Genomic DNA, 16,332 nt, shown 5'->3' on the forward strand with positions numbered 1-16,332 from the left:
TTGATGGTATCCAGTTGCCAGGTCGTATTTCAATGCGGTGCAAAACGATTCAATGCCGCATAGCCACCGCTGCCCCCGACCTTGATAATTCTCTCGCTCGTGTATCAAGTTGATAATTTGATCAATTACACATTAACATTAAATTTACGGCCAAGAGCTACACTTCCCGAAGTGTGACCCAATAGTCGCTATTTATTTACGATGCTAGGCTTCAAACAGAGGTATGGATTTAGAGGTATGGAAGTTTAAATTAAAACTCCATACGTGCACCAGAAGGCGCGTAGTTGCAGGCGCTGACACTCGTTATCTTCCAGGGCCTGATAAGCGGCTTCCTGCTTATCACGTTGCGCAGCTCAGCGAACTAAATGAACCAAAATGAGGGATTTTTAGGTGGAAGAAAACTTATTACAAGAAATTCATTTTGAAAAATACATTTCATGTCTGTAAATTGAGATAACCGAAATATCCCTTGAAATACAGTAAAAAAATCTTTGTTTATTTGTACGGGAAAATGAATTTAAATATTCTGGTTGAGTGGCAACATGATATGAATCTTTTAACACATTTCCAATTAAAACTTTTTGCCCTGATATTCTCGGCTTAACTGTAAATGTTTCTGTTTATACTGGTTAGCCTGATAACTCAACTCATTTGTCCTTGAAAGGAAGAAACAATAATAAAGCTGCGACTTGCCAACTCAAGTCATCTATTCTTAAAACAAAGGAACAATAATAAAGCCTTGACTTGGCAACTCGAATAATTCATTCTTAAAACAAAGGAACAATAATAAAGCCTTGACTTGGCAACTCGAATAATTCATTCATAAAACAAAGGAACAATAATAAAGCCTTGACTTGGCAACTCTAATCATTTATTCTTGAAACGAACAAACAATAATAAAGCTTCGACTTGGCAACTCGATTCATTATTATTGAAACGAAGGAACAATAATAAAGCCCCGAATTGGCAATTCGAATCATTTATTCTGGAAACAAAGGAAGAGCAATTAAGCGAATTGAAAAACGAATAAAATAATCATAACAATAATCAATAGGTCACAAACAAAATAAGTGAATAATTCATGAAAGCAATAGCGAGCACTCGCCGCTGGTGCATCACTGCCCTTCTGCATTGCTGCACTGTTAATGTATTAATATTATATAACAGGCAAATCAGGCGAATAACTCATTGCAGTGAAGGTAAAATCAATAACGAGGCCGCCTAAGCGCAGCAAACATGGATACGGGCGTGCCACGCTTAGCCGTTGGCATGGCTTGGCAGGCGAGCAATAAAGATTACGAGGCCTTCCAGCCTGGAAACAAACGTGGAACTCTTAACTAATTTAGACATATTAAAACAATCCTAAATAATCAAGACAACTCGGAAATGCAGCACCAGAAGTGGAATTATCAAACATGGTCACCGACGTGGAAAGCATGGAGCCCTCAAGCGAAAATATCAGCTAAATTACGATGACTAACTGCTTTCAACGTCACAGGACAGCTGGCATGCACAAACAACCCACAGATACAGCAGGATATGACGGTCAGTCCGCGTTATGGGTTCCAGCAATGCAGGAACTCCAGAAATGGCGCCACTTCTCGTTCGCTGGGTCCACGTCACAGACAGGAAGTCACAGGTCGTCGCAAATCCGAAGGCGGCGCCAGCCCAAACTGTAGAGAAGAAATGGACGTCACTGCGACGACCCGCGCGCCGTGAATACATTGAATGTAAATCAACTCACTGCACATCGACTCTAAAGTAGCCTAAAGGCCGGTCCACACGCTCAGTTTTCACAACGATTTGTCTGCGCAGTTTTAAGTCGGAATGAAATCGTTGCAATTTTAAGAGCGTCCACACGGTGCCGACTTATCTGAGTAGTTTGCTCAGTTTTGCGCGATCTCGCCATGGAGACATCTCGGACAAATCTACGGCCGGTCTCCCCAAATTCGGTGAGCATGGAATATCTCTCAAAGTAATGAACGTAGCTCGATAAAACTTGGTACACGTATTCATTAGGACTTAACGGTAATGTTTAGCTCGTAGACATTTTTTGAATTTCACCTTCATTCGTGAGTTATATGACGAAAACGTGCCGAAATTTGCAGTGAGCATGGCATTTCTTCATAACTGCTGTACAGATTTGAACGAAACTTTGAATATATGAACCTAACCTCCTAACGGCGATGTTTAGCTCGTGACAATTTTTTAGATTAGATAGAGCCGTATAACTCGCAAACGAAGGCACAATCGGAAAAAATTGTCACGTGTTAAATATTACCGTTAAGTTCTAATGAACACGTGTACCAAGTTTTATCGAGCTACGTTCATTACTTAGGGAGATATTCCATGCCCATCGAATTTGGGGAGACCAGCCGTAAATTTGTCCGACACGAGCCATGGAGAAGGCAGTATTTTGATAAATTTTGGCATTGTGCCTTGTTAAAAAAAGATTGGATCATTTAGGGAATGCGAGGAATCAAAATACAAGAGAGATGGCTTGTAGATGCCTCTTTCTCCAGGTCCAGATGGAATCGATTTTTTGTTTTATTCCCAATTATTTACGGTAAATGCTCATCAACTTGTTTTACAGCTGTGTCTCTGTTTGCGCTTTCATAGATTTCTTCAAATTTTTCCACTAAGCCCTTGTATGTCTCTACCTTTTTTGTCCCTGTTACTATAGTCATTGAATTTTACTCGCCAAATACAAGAAAAACTTTCGTATAGAAAAGCAATAAATTCCCGAGAACATTACCGAAGGTTCGCCATTGTCGCCAGAATCATTGAAACTGAGCACAAATCGAATCGGAAAACTGTGCTACCGTCCACACGTTCCGACTTGTCTGCGCAGTTCATCGAAATCTATGCTCGGTGGCTCAGATTTCGATGGAACTGCGCAGTTTTCCCGCCGGCTCCAAAACTGCGCAGTTTTCCCGTCCACACGCAACGTTTTATCTGCAACGATTAGAACTGCGCAGACAAATCGTTGTGTAAAACTGAGCGTGTGGACCGGGCTTTACGTAACCTCACATCAGGCATGAGGAAGCAACATGCGCCTTCAAGACCTTACGATTTTCGGCTTTAAATTCAACGTCCATCATGTTGTATAATTTACAGAAGCGCTCCTAACCCCACATCTCTCACTACAGCCCTCCTAACCCCACATCATCTCCCGTTGAAGCCCTCGCAACCCCACACCATCATCCACTACCGCCCTCCCAACCCTACACAATCCCCCACTGCAGCCCTCCCAACCCCATACCATCCTCCACTACAGCCCTCCTAACCCCACACCATCCCCCACTATCGCCCTCTTAACCCTACACAATCCCCCACTACAGCCCTCAACCCTAAAGATCCCTCACTGCAGCCCTCCTAACCCCACACCATCCCCCATTACAGCCTTCAACCCTAAACATCCCCCACTGCAGCCCTCCTAACCCCACACCATCCCCCATCACAGCCCTTTCAACCCCCCCCAACCTCCCCACCACAGCCCCTCCCAACCCCCCACATCTTCACCCGTCGATGTCGCTGCGCGTGGCGCCCGCGTCGCTGGTCCTGATCCCCGCCTCGTGTAGCAGCGCTAGCAGCCGCCGAACCTCGTCCGGGCTCAGCTCTCGTCTACTCAGTTTAATGGCCTCGTACCTGCGATACAATATAATACAATTAAAAATAAATGGATAAATTAATTCTACTGACTGCTAGAAGGGATAATATTTTGCATGCTATTAAGCCAGCAGTAAATTCACTGAGAAAATGAATGGATCAAATTGTCCAAACAGTGACCCACTTTCTTATACGGTCAGAGAGCGGCCGTAGCACTGATGAGGGTCAAACTAGGACGTGATGACTCGCATAAGGACCAAATTGGACCATATAAGGGCTATTTTGACCGTCTCATTTCTCCTAATAATGTTTCCTAATATGCCCGCGTGGGGAAATAAGGAGTCACTCCCCCGCCCCTCAGGCAACTCTGCGGCTTCCGTGCCCCCAGGTCGCGACAAGGAGGAAATGCTGCGACGTCAACATGATATTGTTGCTGCGTTTAGCGGACAATCATGATGGCCGCGGTCAATACTTGTTAATTGAACTGAATAAATTATATATAAATATTACGCGCCTATTTAATCGTAACTGCATAGACATATAACCCGTTGGAGCATCAATGGCGTGCGAACCATATTGTTAGTTATGAGTCCTCACTTTCTTCTTAACAAATATGGCCCACCGTTACCTTGTACTAGTATTAATAACAAGCCATATAATACTTCTCTTTACTGTGTCGGATGCAAATTGTTTCACAATAATCGGTCTCCAGCCAACAGACGACGACCTTTCGGCTTCCATCAACCTGCCACGTACCTAAAATACCAGCAATAATAATTAATCAATGAATTTTGTGGTGCTTATGTGAACAGAATATTATTTTGTATTGTAAGTTGGATGGACTGATAACATTAGGCCCACATCAGGCAACTACACAACTGACCTCTTGCTGCTGGGTGCATAAGCCTGCACCGTCTGGGCCACAGCCTCCCAGCACCCAGCCGTCCATCCCAACACCGTTAGCCGGGGCGGAGGCGTGTCTGGTAGTGGCACCGCTGACACGGCAGTGTCAGTCACTAGCGGATAAACGTCTGTTGGGAGAAATGAAATGAAGTTTACTGGACAGTCTCAACCATTTTTTCTGAGTCTTTTTATGAAATAAGTTCATTTTCTTTGATGCAAACCGTCTTCGCCATCGTTGGTGCAGATCATATGGTGGGATGATAAATAAATTATTGTGACACAGAATATTCCTCCAACGAACGCTGTCTGCAATTAAGCACAGTTTCCAAACGTCACTGAGCCTTCAGCAGACTATATGCACGCATTCATGCCCTGCTTAGCCAGCCTGCACGCCCTTGAGCCCTGCTTGCTTGCTTTTAATATAACGAATGCGGCACAGCAATCACAACAACAGGTTCTATACACTTTCAGCAGTACGGGCGAGGCTAGAGCAGCACTGGTGTCGCTAGAGCAGCACGCTTGTCGCTAGAGCAGCACGCTTGTAGCCAGAGCAGCACTAGTATTGCTATGGAGCAGCACGCTTGTCGTTAGAGCAGCATGAATGTTTCTAGAGCAGCACGCTTGTCACTAGAGCAGCACGAGCGTTTCTAGATCAGCACGCTTGTCGTTAGAATAGCACGAGTGTTTCTAGAGCAGCACGCTTGTCGCTGGAGCAGCACGAGTGTTGCTAGAGCAGCACGCTTGTCACTAGAGGAAAGCGAGTGTTGATAGAGCATTGCGCTTGTCGCTAGAGCAGCACGAGTGTATCTAGAGCAGCCCGCTTGTCGCTAGAGCAGCTCGAAAAATGCTAGAGCAGCACGAGCGTTGCTAGAGCAGCACCCTTGTCGCTAGAGCAGCACGAATGTTAATAGAGCAGCTCGCTTGTCGCTAGGGCAGCACGCTTGTCGCTAGAGCAGCACGCCTGTCGCTGGAGCAGCACGAGTGTTGCTAAAGCAGCACGCTTGTCGCTAGAGCAGCACGCTTATTGCTAGAGCAGCACGGGTATTGCTAGAGCAGCAACGCTTGTCGCTAGAGCAACACGAGTGTTGCTAGAACAGCAGGGGTGTTGCTAGAGCAGCAACGCTTGTCGCTAGAGCAACACGAGTGTTGCTAGAACAGCAGGGGTGTTGCAACACGAGTGTTGCTAGAACAGCAGGGGTGTTGCTAGAGCAGCAACGCTTGTCGCTAGAGCAACACGAGTGTTGCTAGAACAGCAGGGGTGTTGGAGCAGTACGCATGTCGCAAGAGAAGCACGAGGGTTGCTAGAGCAACACGATTGTCGCTAGAGCAGCGCGAGTCTTGCTAGTGCAGCGCGCCTGTCGCTAGAGCAGCACGCTTGTCGCTTGAGCAGCACGAGTGTTGCTAGAGCAGCATGCTTGTCGCAGGAGCAGCACGAGTTTTGCTAGAGCAGCACGCTTTTCGGTAGAGCAGCGCGCGTGATGCTAGATCAGCACGGGTGTCGCTAGAGCAGCACGCTTGTCACTAGAGCAGCATGCTTGTCGCTAGAGCAGCACGCTTGCCGCAGGAATAGCACGCTTGTCACTAGGGCAGCACGAGTGCTGCTAGAGCAGCACGCTTGTCGCTTGAGCAGCATGCCTGTTGCTACAGCAGCACGAGTGTTGCTACAGCAGGAACGCTTGTCGTTAGAGCAGCACGCTTGTCGCTAGAGCAGCACGAGTATTACTAGAGCAGCTCGCGTGTCGCTAGATCAGCATGCTTGTCGCAAGATCAGCATGGGTATCGCTAGAGCATCACGCTTGTCGATAGTGCTGCACGAGTTTAGCTAGAGCTGCACGGGTGTTGCTAGAGCAGCACGCTTGTCGGTAGAGCGGCGCGAGTTTAGCTAGAGCTGCACGGGTGTCGCTAGAGCAGCACGCTTGTCGCTAGATCAGCACGGGTGACGCTAGAGCAGCACGCTTGTCGCTAGAGCAGTGCGCTTATTGCTAGAGCCGCACTCTTGTCGCTAGAGCAGCACGCTTATCACTAGTGCAGCACGCTTGTCGCTTGAGCAGCAAGAGTGTTTCTAGAGCAGCACGCTTGTCGCAGGAGCAGCACGAGTTTTGCAGGAGCAGCACGCTTGTCGGCAGAGCAGCACGAGTGTTTCAAGATCAACACGCTTGTCCTAGAGCAGCACGAGCGTTGCTGGAGCAGCATGCTTGTCACTAGAGCAGCACGAGTGTTACTAGAGCAGCACGCTTGTCACTAGAGCAGCACGCTTGTCGCTTGAGCAACACGCTTGTCACTAAAGCAGCACGCTCGTCACTTGAGCAGCACGCTTGTCACTAGAGCAATATGTGTGTTACTACAGCTGCACGCTTGTCGCTAGAGCAGCACGCGTGTCGCTAGAGCAGCACGCTTGTGGCTAGAGCAGCACCAGTGTTGCTGGGGCAGCACGGGTGTCGCTAGAGCAGCACGAGTTTTTCTAGAGCAGCACGCTTGTCGCTAGAGCAGCACGCCTGTCGCTAGAGCAGAACGAGTGTTTCTATATCAGCACGCTTGTCGCTAGAGCAGCATGATTGTTGCTAGAGCCACACGGGTGTTCCTAGAGCAGCACTCTTGTTGCTAGAGCCGCACGGGTGTTGCTAGAGCAGCACGCTTGTTGCTAGAGCAGCACGCTTGTCGCTAGAGCAGCACGCTTGCTGCTAGAGCCACGCGAGTGTTGCTAGAGCAGCACGGGGTTTCTAGAGCAGCACGAGTGTTGCTAGAGCAGCACGTTTGTCACTAGAGCTGCACGCTTGCCGCTAGAGCAGCACGCATGTCGCTATAGCAGCACGCATGTCGCATCATTATCTTTTACACAGCAGAAGCTGCTCGGGCTTTTGTTGAGTGCAAACACGGACTGTGTGCTCGGTCACGGAAGCCAACGCCAAAAAATTATAAATCTATGAAAACTATTAAAATAATTGGTATAATTCTCATCCTCGAGCATCCTAGCAGCACGAGCGTTGCAGGAGTAGCACGAGTGTCGCGAGAGACTAAATTTTGAGACTCGAGTGTAGAAAATGACTATAACCACGTTAATATAATATAATTACGATAAAGCATAATTGTAAAAATTTGGTAATTATAAATGATAAAGATCGAGAACAATATTGACTAAAATGATTACAAAATAACCACAAATTTTATCACGTGAAATTACAAACCCAACGCGCCACCCACACGTATCAATGATACTCCAAACAACGACACTGATATATATCCCGCTGGTAATACTGACCGAGGTAATAATATTTGCCCCGCAGGGCGCTGAGGTCCAGCGGAGTCTCGAGGCGGATGTCCAGCCCTGCTGAGGCTGCGACGGCTGCCAGAGCCGCGACGCCTGCAGCCGTCCTGATGCCACCATGGAAAAGCGTAACTCTGCACCTGCAGGAAGTTCATTATATTCCTGAAGTTGGACCGAATAAAACCTTAACACTGCACCTGCAGGAAGTTCATTATATTCCTGAAGTTGGACCGAATAAAACCTTAACTTTGCACCACCAGGAAGTTCATAATATTCCTGAAGTTGGACCGGAGAAAACCTTAACTCTGCACCTGCAGGTTCATATTATTCCTGAAGTTGGACCATCTACAAGAAAACACGCGAGCCTTGCAACTCCGCCGCAAGGGAGCCTCGGGCTGCGGGGCGGCGTGTAGCCATGATCTAAAATATATATGTTAAATATGTTTTTAAATATTTATTTTGTTAATTTTATTCTTAATTCTAATGATAAAGATAAACATTAAAAAATTAACCAAAATGCAACCAGCGTGGCAGCAAATTATTACCTTATTCAGATTATTCCCTTATTTTTTTTTATTCCTTCCTTTTGTATTCAGAATGCTTTTTTGATAAAGGTGTAAATTTCCTGATTTATCGTAATAATAATTATTAATTATACTAACATTTTAATGGCATTAATATCTCATAATTTATTCATTATTGTAATAACTATTACACTATTGTTCTATTGATATTATTATAATATAATTACAATAATTTAATCACATTGAAGGCTAAAAGGTGAGGCCAGCGGTGCCTGGGAGAGAATTTTTCACCTGCCTTCGGACTTTATCCAACACCACATGCATGACCATTAATGACATTAAACTCATTCAACACCACATGCATGGCCATTGATAACATTAAACTCATCCAACACCACATGCATGACCATTGATAACATTAAACTCATCCAACACCACATGCATGGCCATTGATAACATTAAACTCATCCAACACCACATGCATGACCATTGATAACATTAAAGTCATCCACCATGCACCACATGCATGGTCATTGATAACATTAAACTCGATACATTTATCATGCAAGGCGAAAGCGGAAGAGTTGACGCCTAACCTGCTGCCCACCAGCTGCTGAAGGAGGTCATCGCAGGGCAGGAACTCTGAGACCAGGACTGGAAGACGGAGCTCCAAGTCCCCGCCGTGGTGCTGGGTAATCTGCTGCCACGCGGGTGTCCTCAGAACTTCCGGTGACGCCTGCACCTCCACCATCACGTCCCAAGCGTGCGGCAGCACAAGGGCAACCGCCTCCAGGTCACGTCCTGCGGGATACGCACTTGTAAGGTAAGAAGTTGCGGTGTACTTTATTTCATGCCTGCTAACGAAACGAGCAGTTTTTCTTAATAACTATCAGTCAGTTGACTCACATCTAAAATTCCTCTGACTGATGTCTGACGTTTCGTTTGCTGAATTACGTTCATTTAACAGATTCGTATAAATGCACAAACAAGCGCGCATCTCACCGCACGTTATCATGAACTTCCTGTCCTCCGCCCTGGTTGCCTGCGCGGCTGTGATGGCGAGCCTCGCCTCGTGGGGGCGGCACATCAGCGCCTCCCGCCAGTCCTGCGCTGAGGCGCCGGCTTCATGCATGGAGCGCAGCACTTCTGGCCACTGCGCCTCGAAGTCCTCAGCACTGATGGACTGCAGTTGCGTGAGGACTTGGCCTACGGCCTCCACAATCCTGTGAGTGGAGGAGACTTGATGCAGTCCGCTAAACTTTGATGAGCTTGACAAGACTTGAATTGCCTATTCAATACTTGTTCATGTTTCACAATATAAAAATCAACAAATGATTTAAGGCTCTTCAATGCAAGATATAAAGAACTCGAAATTTTGAAAAAAAAGAAAGCGATTTTGTTAGTAATTTCTCAATGTATTTACAAAGTGAAAATCCACAATTCTGCTCAGCAATAATGCAAATTTCGTAGACGAAAAAAGTGGATAAAAAAGAAACTTTTTAAGGTTTTAAAATAATATAATATCCCATGGATCTGGACTCGAAATAAACCGACATGTTGTAAAAACCATGAATAAGCTGCAAAAGTTTTACGTTCATTAAGAATTTATACCGTAAAACGTTCAAACACTCGAATAATTGCAAACAATCAAGAAGAAAGGTCTCGATTAGAAAATGTCAAATTAAATAAACTGTTTCATCACTGATCGATTGATTTTCAAGCTATGAATACGTTAGTTTTTGTAAACAATCATGAAAAAATTCAATGAAATAACATGCGCTAAATTAATCATCATAACTCTCACTCAACTAAAACAAATAATAAATTATATGCCATTGATAAGTAGGGACATTTTCTCTAAAGACATTATTTAGATTTTGTGAAATAAGTTCATTTTTTCAGGGTGTGAAGCTAAAAATTCTGCTTAATACAATTAAACAATTGCGTTAAAGCCAAGATGAGCACAATGTGAAAGAAAACTGCGAATGTGAATACAAAAAACTACAGATATTTTCGATGATATTTTCTTTGACGCAACATATCAAATATCTAACACATATTAGAAGAAAAAAATACATAAATTAGCATTAAAGTTCAAACAATATCACAAAATTCGATGATAAAATATTCGAAATGAACGTGGTGGCATTTAAAATAGGTGGCAGGACGTAGCGTGTCCTGCCACTGCAGGCCAAGCTACGGGGATATCTAAAAGCTGTGCGATGGCGGCCGCCATTTTTACAGCACCGGATGACTTACCCAATCTTCAAGGTCACTCACCACGTAAAGTTAATGTCATCCCCAAAGCTCACAAGACGACCGGGGTTTAACCCATGTAGATCACCCAGAGAACCCTGATCACCCCAGGTCACTCCCCATGTGCAGAGTAAATCACACAAGTCACTCACCCAGCCAAGCCAGCCCCACTCACCCGTCGGGGTCACGGAGGACGTCCGTCACGTGAAGCTCAACCCAGCCGAGGCTGCCGGGAATTAACGGGCAAAGTTTGTTTTAATTGGTTTAGTAGCACTAGTCATTCATCACTAATTTAAAGAACTGACTCATGTTTGTCAATTAGGTGAGTATATTATTATTAATAAAGACTATCAGCACGGTATAATCGTACACAAACTGATATTTTGATTTTATATATAACTTTGATCAGCCATAGGCTGAAAAGCTGTTAATAATCTGATAATTTCGGTATTAATATTTGAAATATTTTATGTATTACTGATACATGAAATGTAGATACGTGTATATAGGCACATTTGATATCTACTGAGTCTCACGACACGTGTGTCGGTATCTACTGAGACTCACGTCACGTGTGTCGGTATCTACTGAGACTCACGGCACGTGTGTCGGTATCTACTGAGACTCACGGCACGTGTGTCGGTATCTACTGAGACTCAATGCACGTGTGTCGGTATCTACTGATCCTTACGGCACGTGTGTCGGTCTCTACTAAAACTCACGGCACGTGAGTCGGTATCCACTGAGATTCACATCACGTGTCGGTATCTACTGAAATTCACGGCACGTTTCGCTATCTACTGAGACTCGCAGCACGTGTGTCGGTATCTACTGAGACTCACGGCATGTGTGTCTGTATCTACTGAGACTCACTGCATGTGTCGGTATCTACTGAGACTCACGGCACTTGTGTCTGTATCTACTGAGACTCACGGCACGTGTGTCGGTATCTACTGAGACTCACGGCATGTGTCGGTATCTACTGAGACTCACGGCACTTGTGTCTGTATCTACTGAGACTCTCGACACATGTCGGTATATACTGAGACTCACGGCACTTGTGTCTGTATCTACTGAGACTCACGACACATGTCGGTATATACTGAGACTCATGGCACGTGTCGGTATTTACTGAGACACAGCACGTGTGTCGGTATCTTCTGAGAGCCACGGCACGTGTCGGTATATACTGAGACTCACGGCACGTGTCGGTATCTACTGAAACTCACGGCACGTGCGTCGGTATCTACTGAGACTCACGGCACGTGTGTCGGTATCTACTGAGACTCACGGTACGTGTGTCGGTATCTACTGAGACTCACGGCACGTGTGTCTGCATCTACTGAGACTCACGGTACGTGTGTCGGTATCTACTGAGACTCACGGCACGTGTGTCGGTCTCTGCTGAAACTCACGGCACGAGTGTCGGTATCTACTGAGACTCACGGCACGTGTGTCGGTTTCTACTGAGAATCACGTCACGTGTGTAGGTATCTACTGAGACTCACGGCACGTGTGTCGGTCTCTACTGAGACTCACGGCACGTGTGCCGGTCTCTACTGAAACTCATGGCACGTGTGTCAGTATATACTGAGACTCACGGAACGTATGTCGGTCTCTACTGAGACTCACGGCACGTTTCTCGGTATCTACTAAGACTCACGGCACGTGTGTTGGTATCTACCGAGATTCATGGCACGTGTGTCTGTATCTACTGAGACTCACGGCACTTGTGTTGGTATTTACTGAGACTCGCGGCACGTGTGTCGGTATCTACTGAGACTCACGGCACGTGTGTCGGTATCTACTGAGATTCACGGCACCTGTGTCGGTATCTACTGAGACTCGCGGCACGTATGTCGGTATCTACTGAGACTCATGGCACGTATAACTGTATCTACTAAAATTCACGGTACGTGTGTCGGTATTTACTGACAATCACGGCACGTGTGTCGGTATCTAATGAGACTCACGGCAAGAGTGTCGGAATCTACTGAGACTCACGGCACGTGTGTCGGTATCTACTGAGACTCACGGCATGTGTGTCGGTATCTACTGAGACTCACAGCACGTGTGTCGGTCTCTGCTGAGACTCGCAGCACGTGTGTCGGTCTCTACTGAGACTCACGGCACGTGTGTCGGTATCTACTGAGACTCACGGCACGTGTGTCTGTATCTACTGAGACTCACGGCACGTGTGTCGGTATCTACTGAGACTCACGGCACGTGTGTTGGAATTTACTGAGACTCACGGCACGTATGTCGGTATCTACTGAGACTCACGGCATGTATGTCGGTATCTACTGAGACTCGCGGCACGTGCGTCGGTATCTACTGAGACTCACGGCGCGTATGTCTGAATCTTCTGAGATTCACGGCACGTGTGTCGGTATTTACTGAGACTCACGGCACGTGTGTCGGTACCTACTGAGAATCACGGCACGTGTGTCGGTATCTACTGAGACTAACGGCACGTGTGTCGGTCTCTACCGAGACTCACGACACGTGTGTCGGTATCTACTGAGACTCACGGCACGTGTGTCGTATCTACTGAGACTCATGGCACGTGCGTCGGTATCTACTGAGACGCACAGCACGTGTGTCGGTATCTATTGAGAATCACGGCACGTGTGTCGGTATCTACTGAGACTCACGGCACGTGTGTCTGTATCTACTGAGAATCACGGCACGTGTGTCGGTATCTACTGAGACTCACGGCACGTGTGTCGGTATCTACAGAGACTCTTGGCACGTGTTACGGTCTCTACTGAGACTCACGGCATGTGTGTCTGTATTTACTGAGACTCACGGCACGTGTCGGTATCTACTGAGACTCACGGCACGTGTNATGGCAACACGAGGGCCAGACTTCACCCAGCACAGCTGCCTGCCCTCACCCCTCACCCAGCACAGCTGCCTGCACTCACTCAGTGTGGTTGCAGCCCAGCATGATTGCCTGGTTGCAACCCAGCATGATGGCCTGGTTGCAGCCCAGCATGATGGCCTGGTTGCAACCCAGCATGATTGCCTGGTTGCAGCCCAGCATAATTGCATAATTGCCTGGTTGCAACCCCGCATGATTGACTGGTTGCAACCCAGCATGATGGCCTGGTTGCAACCCAGCATAATTGCCTGGTTGCAACCCAGCATAATTGCCTGGTTGCAACCCCGCATGATTGACTGGTTGCAACCCAGCATGATGGCCTGGTTGCAACCCAGCATGATGGTCTGGTTTCCTGCCAGTCCTTCACCCAGCGTTGCTCTAAATTGTTCATGGGAGCCCGTGTGGCGCTTACATGGCCTGTGGAGCGCACATGTTCCACCTGTGAGGAACAGACGTGGCCCATGGGGCACACGGGCGCTACCCGCGAGGAACACGTGAGGAGGTCACGTGGCCAGTGAGGCGTTGACAAATTTTTTAATTTGTGCCTTCGTTTACCGTGCAGCATGCCTCTCCGATGGCATCAATCGTATTTGAGCCTTAAACTAGGCGACGGCATCCACTTATAACGCAAATTACAGGTAATTGAATATATGCTAAATATATGGAATTTAAATATGTGAAAACTAAACTAACTCAAACTTGTTAGAGTTATCCTCTGAACGAGGCCGCTAAGCTAAACTTGGTCCTGCTGCAGCAGTTCTTGCAAGGCTGCATATCCCAAACCACCCGCCCTCACCTAGGATCTTATATTTGCCGTGCAGGGCGTGCAGGCTGAGGGGGGCGGGGAGTGCAAAGTCCAGCACAGTTGTGGCCGTAGCCACGGACTCCACAGCTGCCACCCCAGCTGCGCTGCTGATGCCGCATTTCAGCTCAGTGAGCTGACACCTGCGACAGAAATGTTGGTGGTGTCTTGATGTCAGCGCCAGAGAAGCTGAATAAGTAATTTTATTTGTATAAGGATATAATGAAAGGTTAAATCATTATAATGATATTATTATATATAATATCATTATGGCCCGGCTATATAATGAAGAATATATAGCCGGGCAGTGGGCGGGTAAATATAGCAAAGAATAGATTCATTCAGCTCATTACAATAAACAATTATCAATAGGAGAAAAATTGGCAAGTATTTTCCAAGCGCGGTGCTGCCCAGCGTGGTGCTTCCAAGAATGGTGCTTCCTAGCAAGGTGCTTCCTAGCGCGGTGTTTCCCAGAGTGGTGCTTCCCAGCGTGGTGCTTCCCAGCGTGATGCTTCCTAGCGTGGTGCTTTCCCAGCATGGTGCCTCCCAGCGTGGTGCTTCCCAGCGTGGTGCTTCCAAGAGTGGTGCTTCCTAGCAAGGTGCTTCCTAGCGCGGTGTTTCCCAGCGTTGTGCTTCCTAGCGTGATGCTTCCCAGCGTGATGCTTCCTAGCGTGGTGCTCCCATCGTGTTGCTTCCCAGCGTGGTGCTTCCCAACGTGTTGCTTCCCAGCGTAGTGCTTCCCAGCGTGGTGCTTCCCATCGTGTTGCTTCCCAGCGTGGTGCTTCCTAGCGTGGTGCTTCCCAGCGTGGTGCTTCCCAGCGTTGTGCTTCCCATCGTGTTACTTCCCAGCGTGTTGCTTCACAGCGTGGTGCTTCCTAACGTGGTGCTTCCCAGCGTGGTGATTCCCAGCGTTGTGCTTCCCATCGTGTTGCTTCCCAGCGTGTTGCTTCCCAGTGTGGTGCTTCCCAGCATGCTGCAATCCAGCGTTTTGCTTCCCAGTGTGGTGCTTCGCAGTGTGGTGCTTCCCAGTGTGGTGCTTCCCAGCGTGTTGCTTCCCAGCGGGGTGCTTCCCAGCGTGTTGCTTCCAAGCGTGCTGCATTCCAGCGTTTTGCTTCCCTGCACGGTGCTTCCTAGCGTGGTGCTTCCCAGCGTGGTGCTTCCCAGCATGCTGCATTCCAGCGTTTTGCTTCCCAGTGTGGTGCTTCCCAGTGTGGTGCTTCCCAGTGTGGTGCTTCCCAGCGTGTTGCTTCCCAGCGGGATGCTTCCCAGCGTGTTGCTTCCAAGCGTGCTGCATTCCAGCGTTTTGCTTCCCAGCGTGGTGCTTCCTAGCGTGGTGCTTCCACGAGTGGTGCTTCCTAGCAATTTGCTTCCCATCGTTGTGCTTCTAAACGTGATGCTTCCCAGCAGGGTTCTTCCCAGTGTGGTGCTTCCCAGCGTATTGCTTCCCAGCGTGTTGCTTCCCAACGTGGTGCTTCCCGGCGTGGAGCTTCCTAGCGTGATATTTTTCCTAACGTTGTGCATCCTAGTATTTGCTTCCCAGCGTGGTTATTCGAAGCGCGGTACTTCCTAGCGCCGTGCTCTAAACGAACTGAACGCTTTGAACACTTCGAGAGCTCTGTAATGCTCCGAGCTGCCTGAATGCCGCGAGCGCCTGAACTACTCAATTCTACCCAGTTCGAAATTCTCGCAGTCATTGCGGCCGTTCGCCGCAGAGACGTTCGCAAACGCGCAAATCTAGGCCGTTGTTGCCGACTTTACCTCGCGTCCAAGCAGTCTAGCGACGATATGGCCTCATCTGCAACGAATAGCGCGAGGCCTCGGTCGGCAAAAGCTGCGGCAGGCAACTGGTCGCTCCTCTACCGCGGCCTACGTCGAATATGCCGGCGGACGGCGGTAACGTTCAAGCCGTTGAGTTGGCAGGGAGAGGAAGGGGGTGAAGGGTTAGGGAGGCGGAGGAATATCGAAAGAACATTCTAGACATGAATCTTAATATGGGGCTTATACCGGAAGAAACTGATTGAATTATTCGCTTATTTAATTTCTCTAAAATTATGAGGTTTACATGATTTTTTATTTTCTAATTTTTTTT

The 16,332-nt window shown here is 47.5% G+C and overlaps 1 protein-coding gene across 1 annotated transcript; it reads right to left on the bottom strand.

The window, feature by feature from the left end:
* Positions 1-991: 991 nt before the first annotated feature.
* LOC108667914 lies at positions 992-10,784 on the bottom strand. Its single transcript, XM_018155014.2, has 7 exons — positions 10,733-10,784; positions 9,304-9,524; positions 8,898-9,102; positions 7,772-7,917; positions 4,493-4,640; positions 3,523-3,648; positions 992-1,673 (listed from the first exon to the last, which is right to left on the bottom strand). Exons 2-7 carry the CDS (start codon positions 9,431-9,433, stop codon positions 1,634-1,636), a joined length of 795 nt encoding a protein of 264 aa, XP_018010503.1. The 5' UTR covers positions 9,434-9,524; positions 10,733-10,784; the 3' UTR covers positions 992-1,633.
* Between the last annotated feature and the right edge of the window lie 5,548 nt (positions 10,785-16,332).

The sequence above is a fragment of the Hyalella azteca genome, unplaced genomic scaffold, assembly GCF_000764305.2.
Source record: "Hyalella azteca isolate HAZT.00-mixed unplaced genomic scaffold, Hazt_2.0.2 contig89, whole genome shotgun sequence".
Classification (NCBI taxonomy): Eukaryota; Metazoa; Arthropoda; class Malacostraca; order Amphipoda; family Hyalellidae; genus Hyalella; species Hyalella azteca.

Excerpts from the sequence above, each read along its gene's own strand:
- LOC108667914 (XM_018155014.2), bottom strand. The coding sequence starts at position 9,433 with ATGCATGAAGCCGGCGCCTCAGCGCAGGACTGGCGGGAGGCGCTGATG. Across the intron at positions 9,103-9,303 it reads GAAGTTCATGATAACGTGCG|GACGTGACCTGGAGGCGGTT; the intron begins GTGAGATGCGCG and ends CGTATCCCGCAG. Across the intron at positions 7,918-8,897 it reads CAGCAGCTGGTGGGCAGCAG|GTGCAGAGTTACGCTTTTCC; the intron begins GTTAGGCGTCAA and ends AACTTCCTGCAG.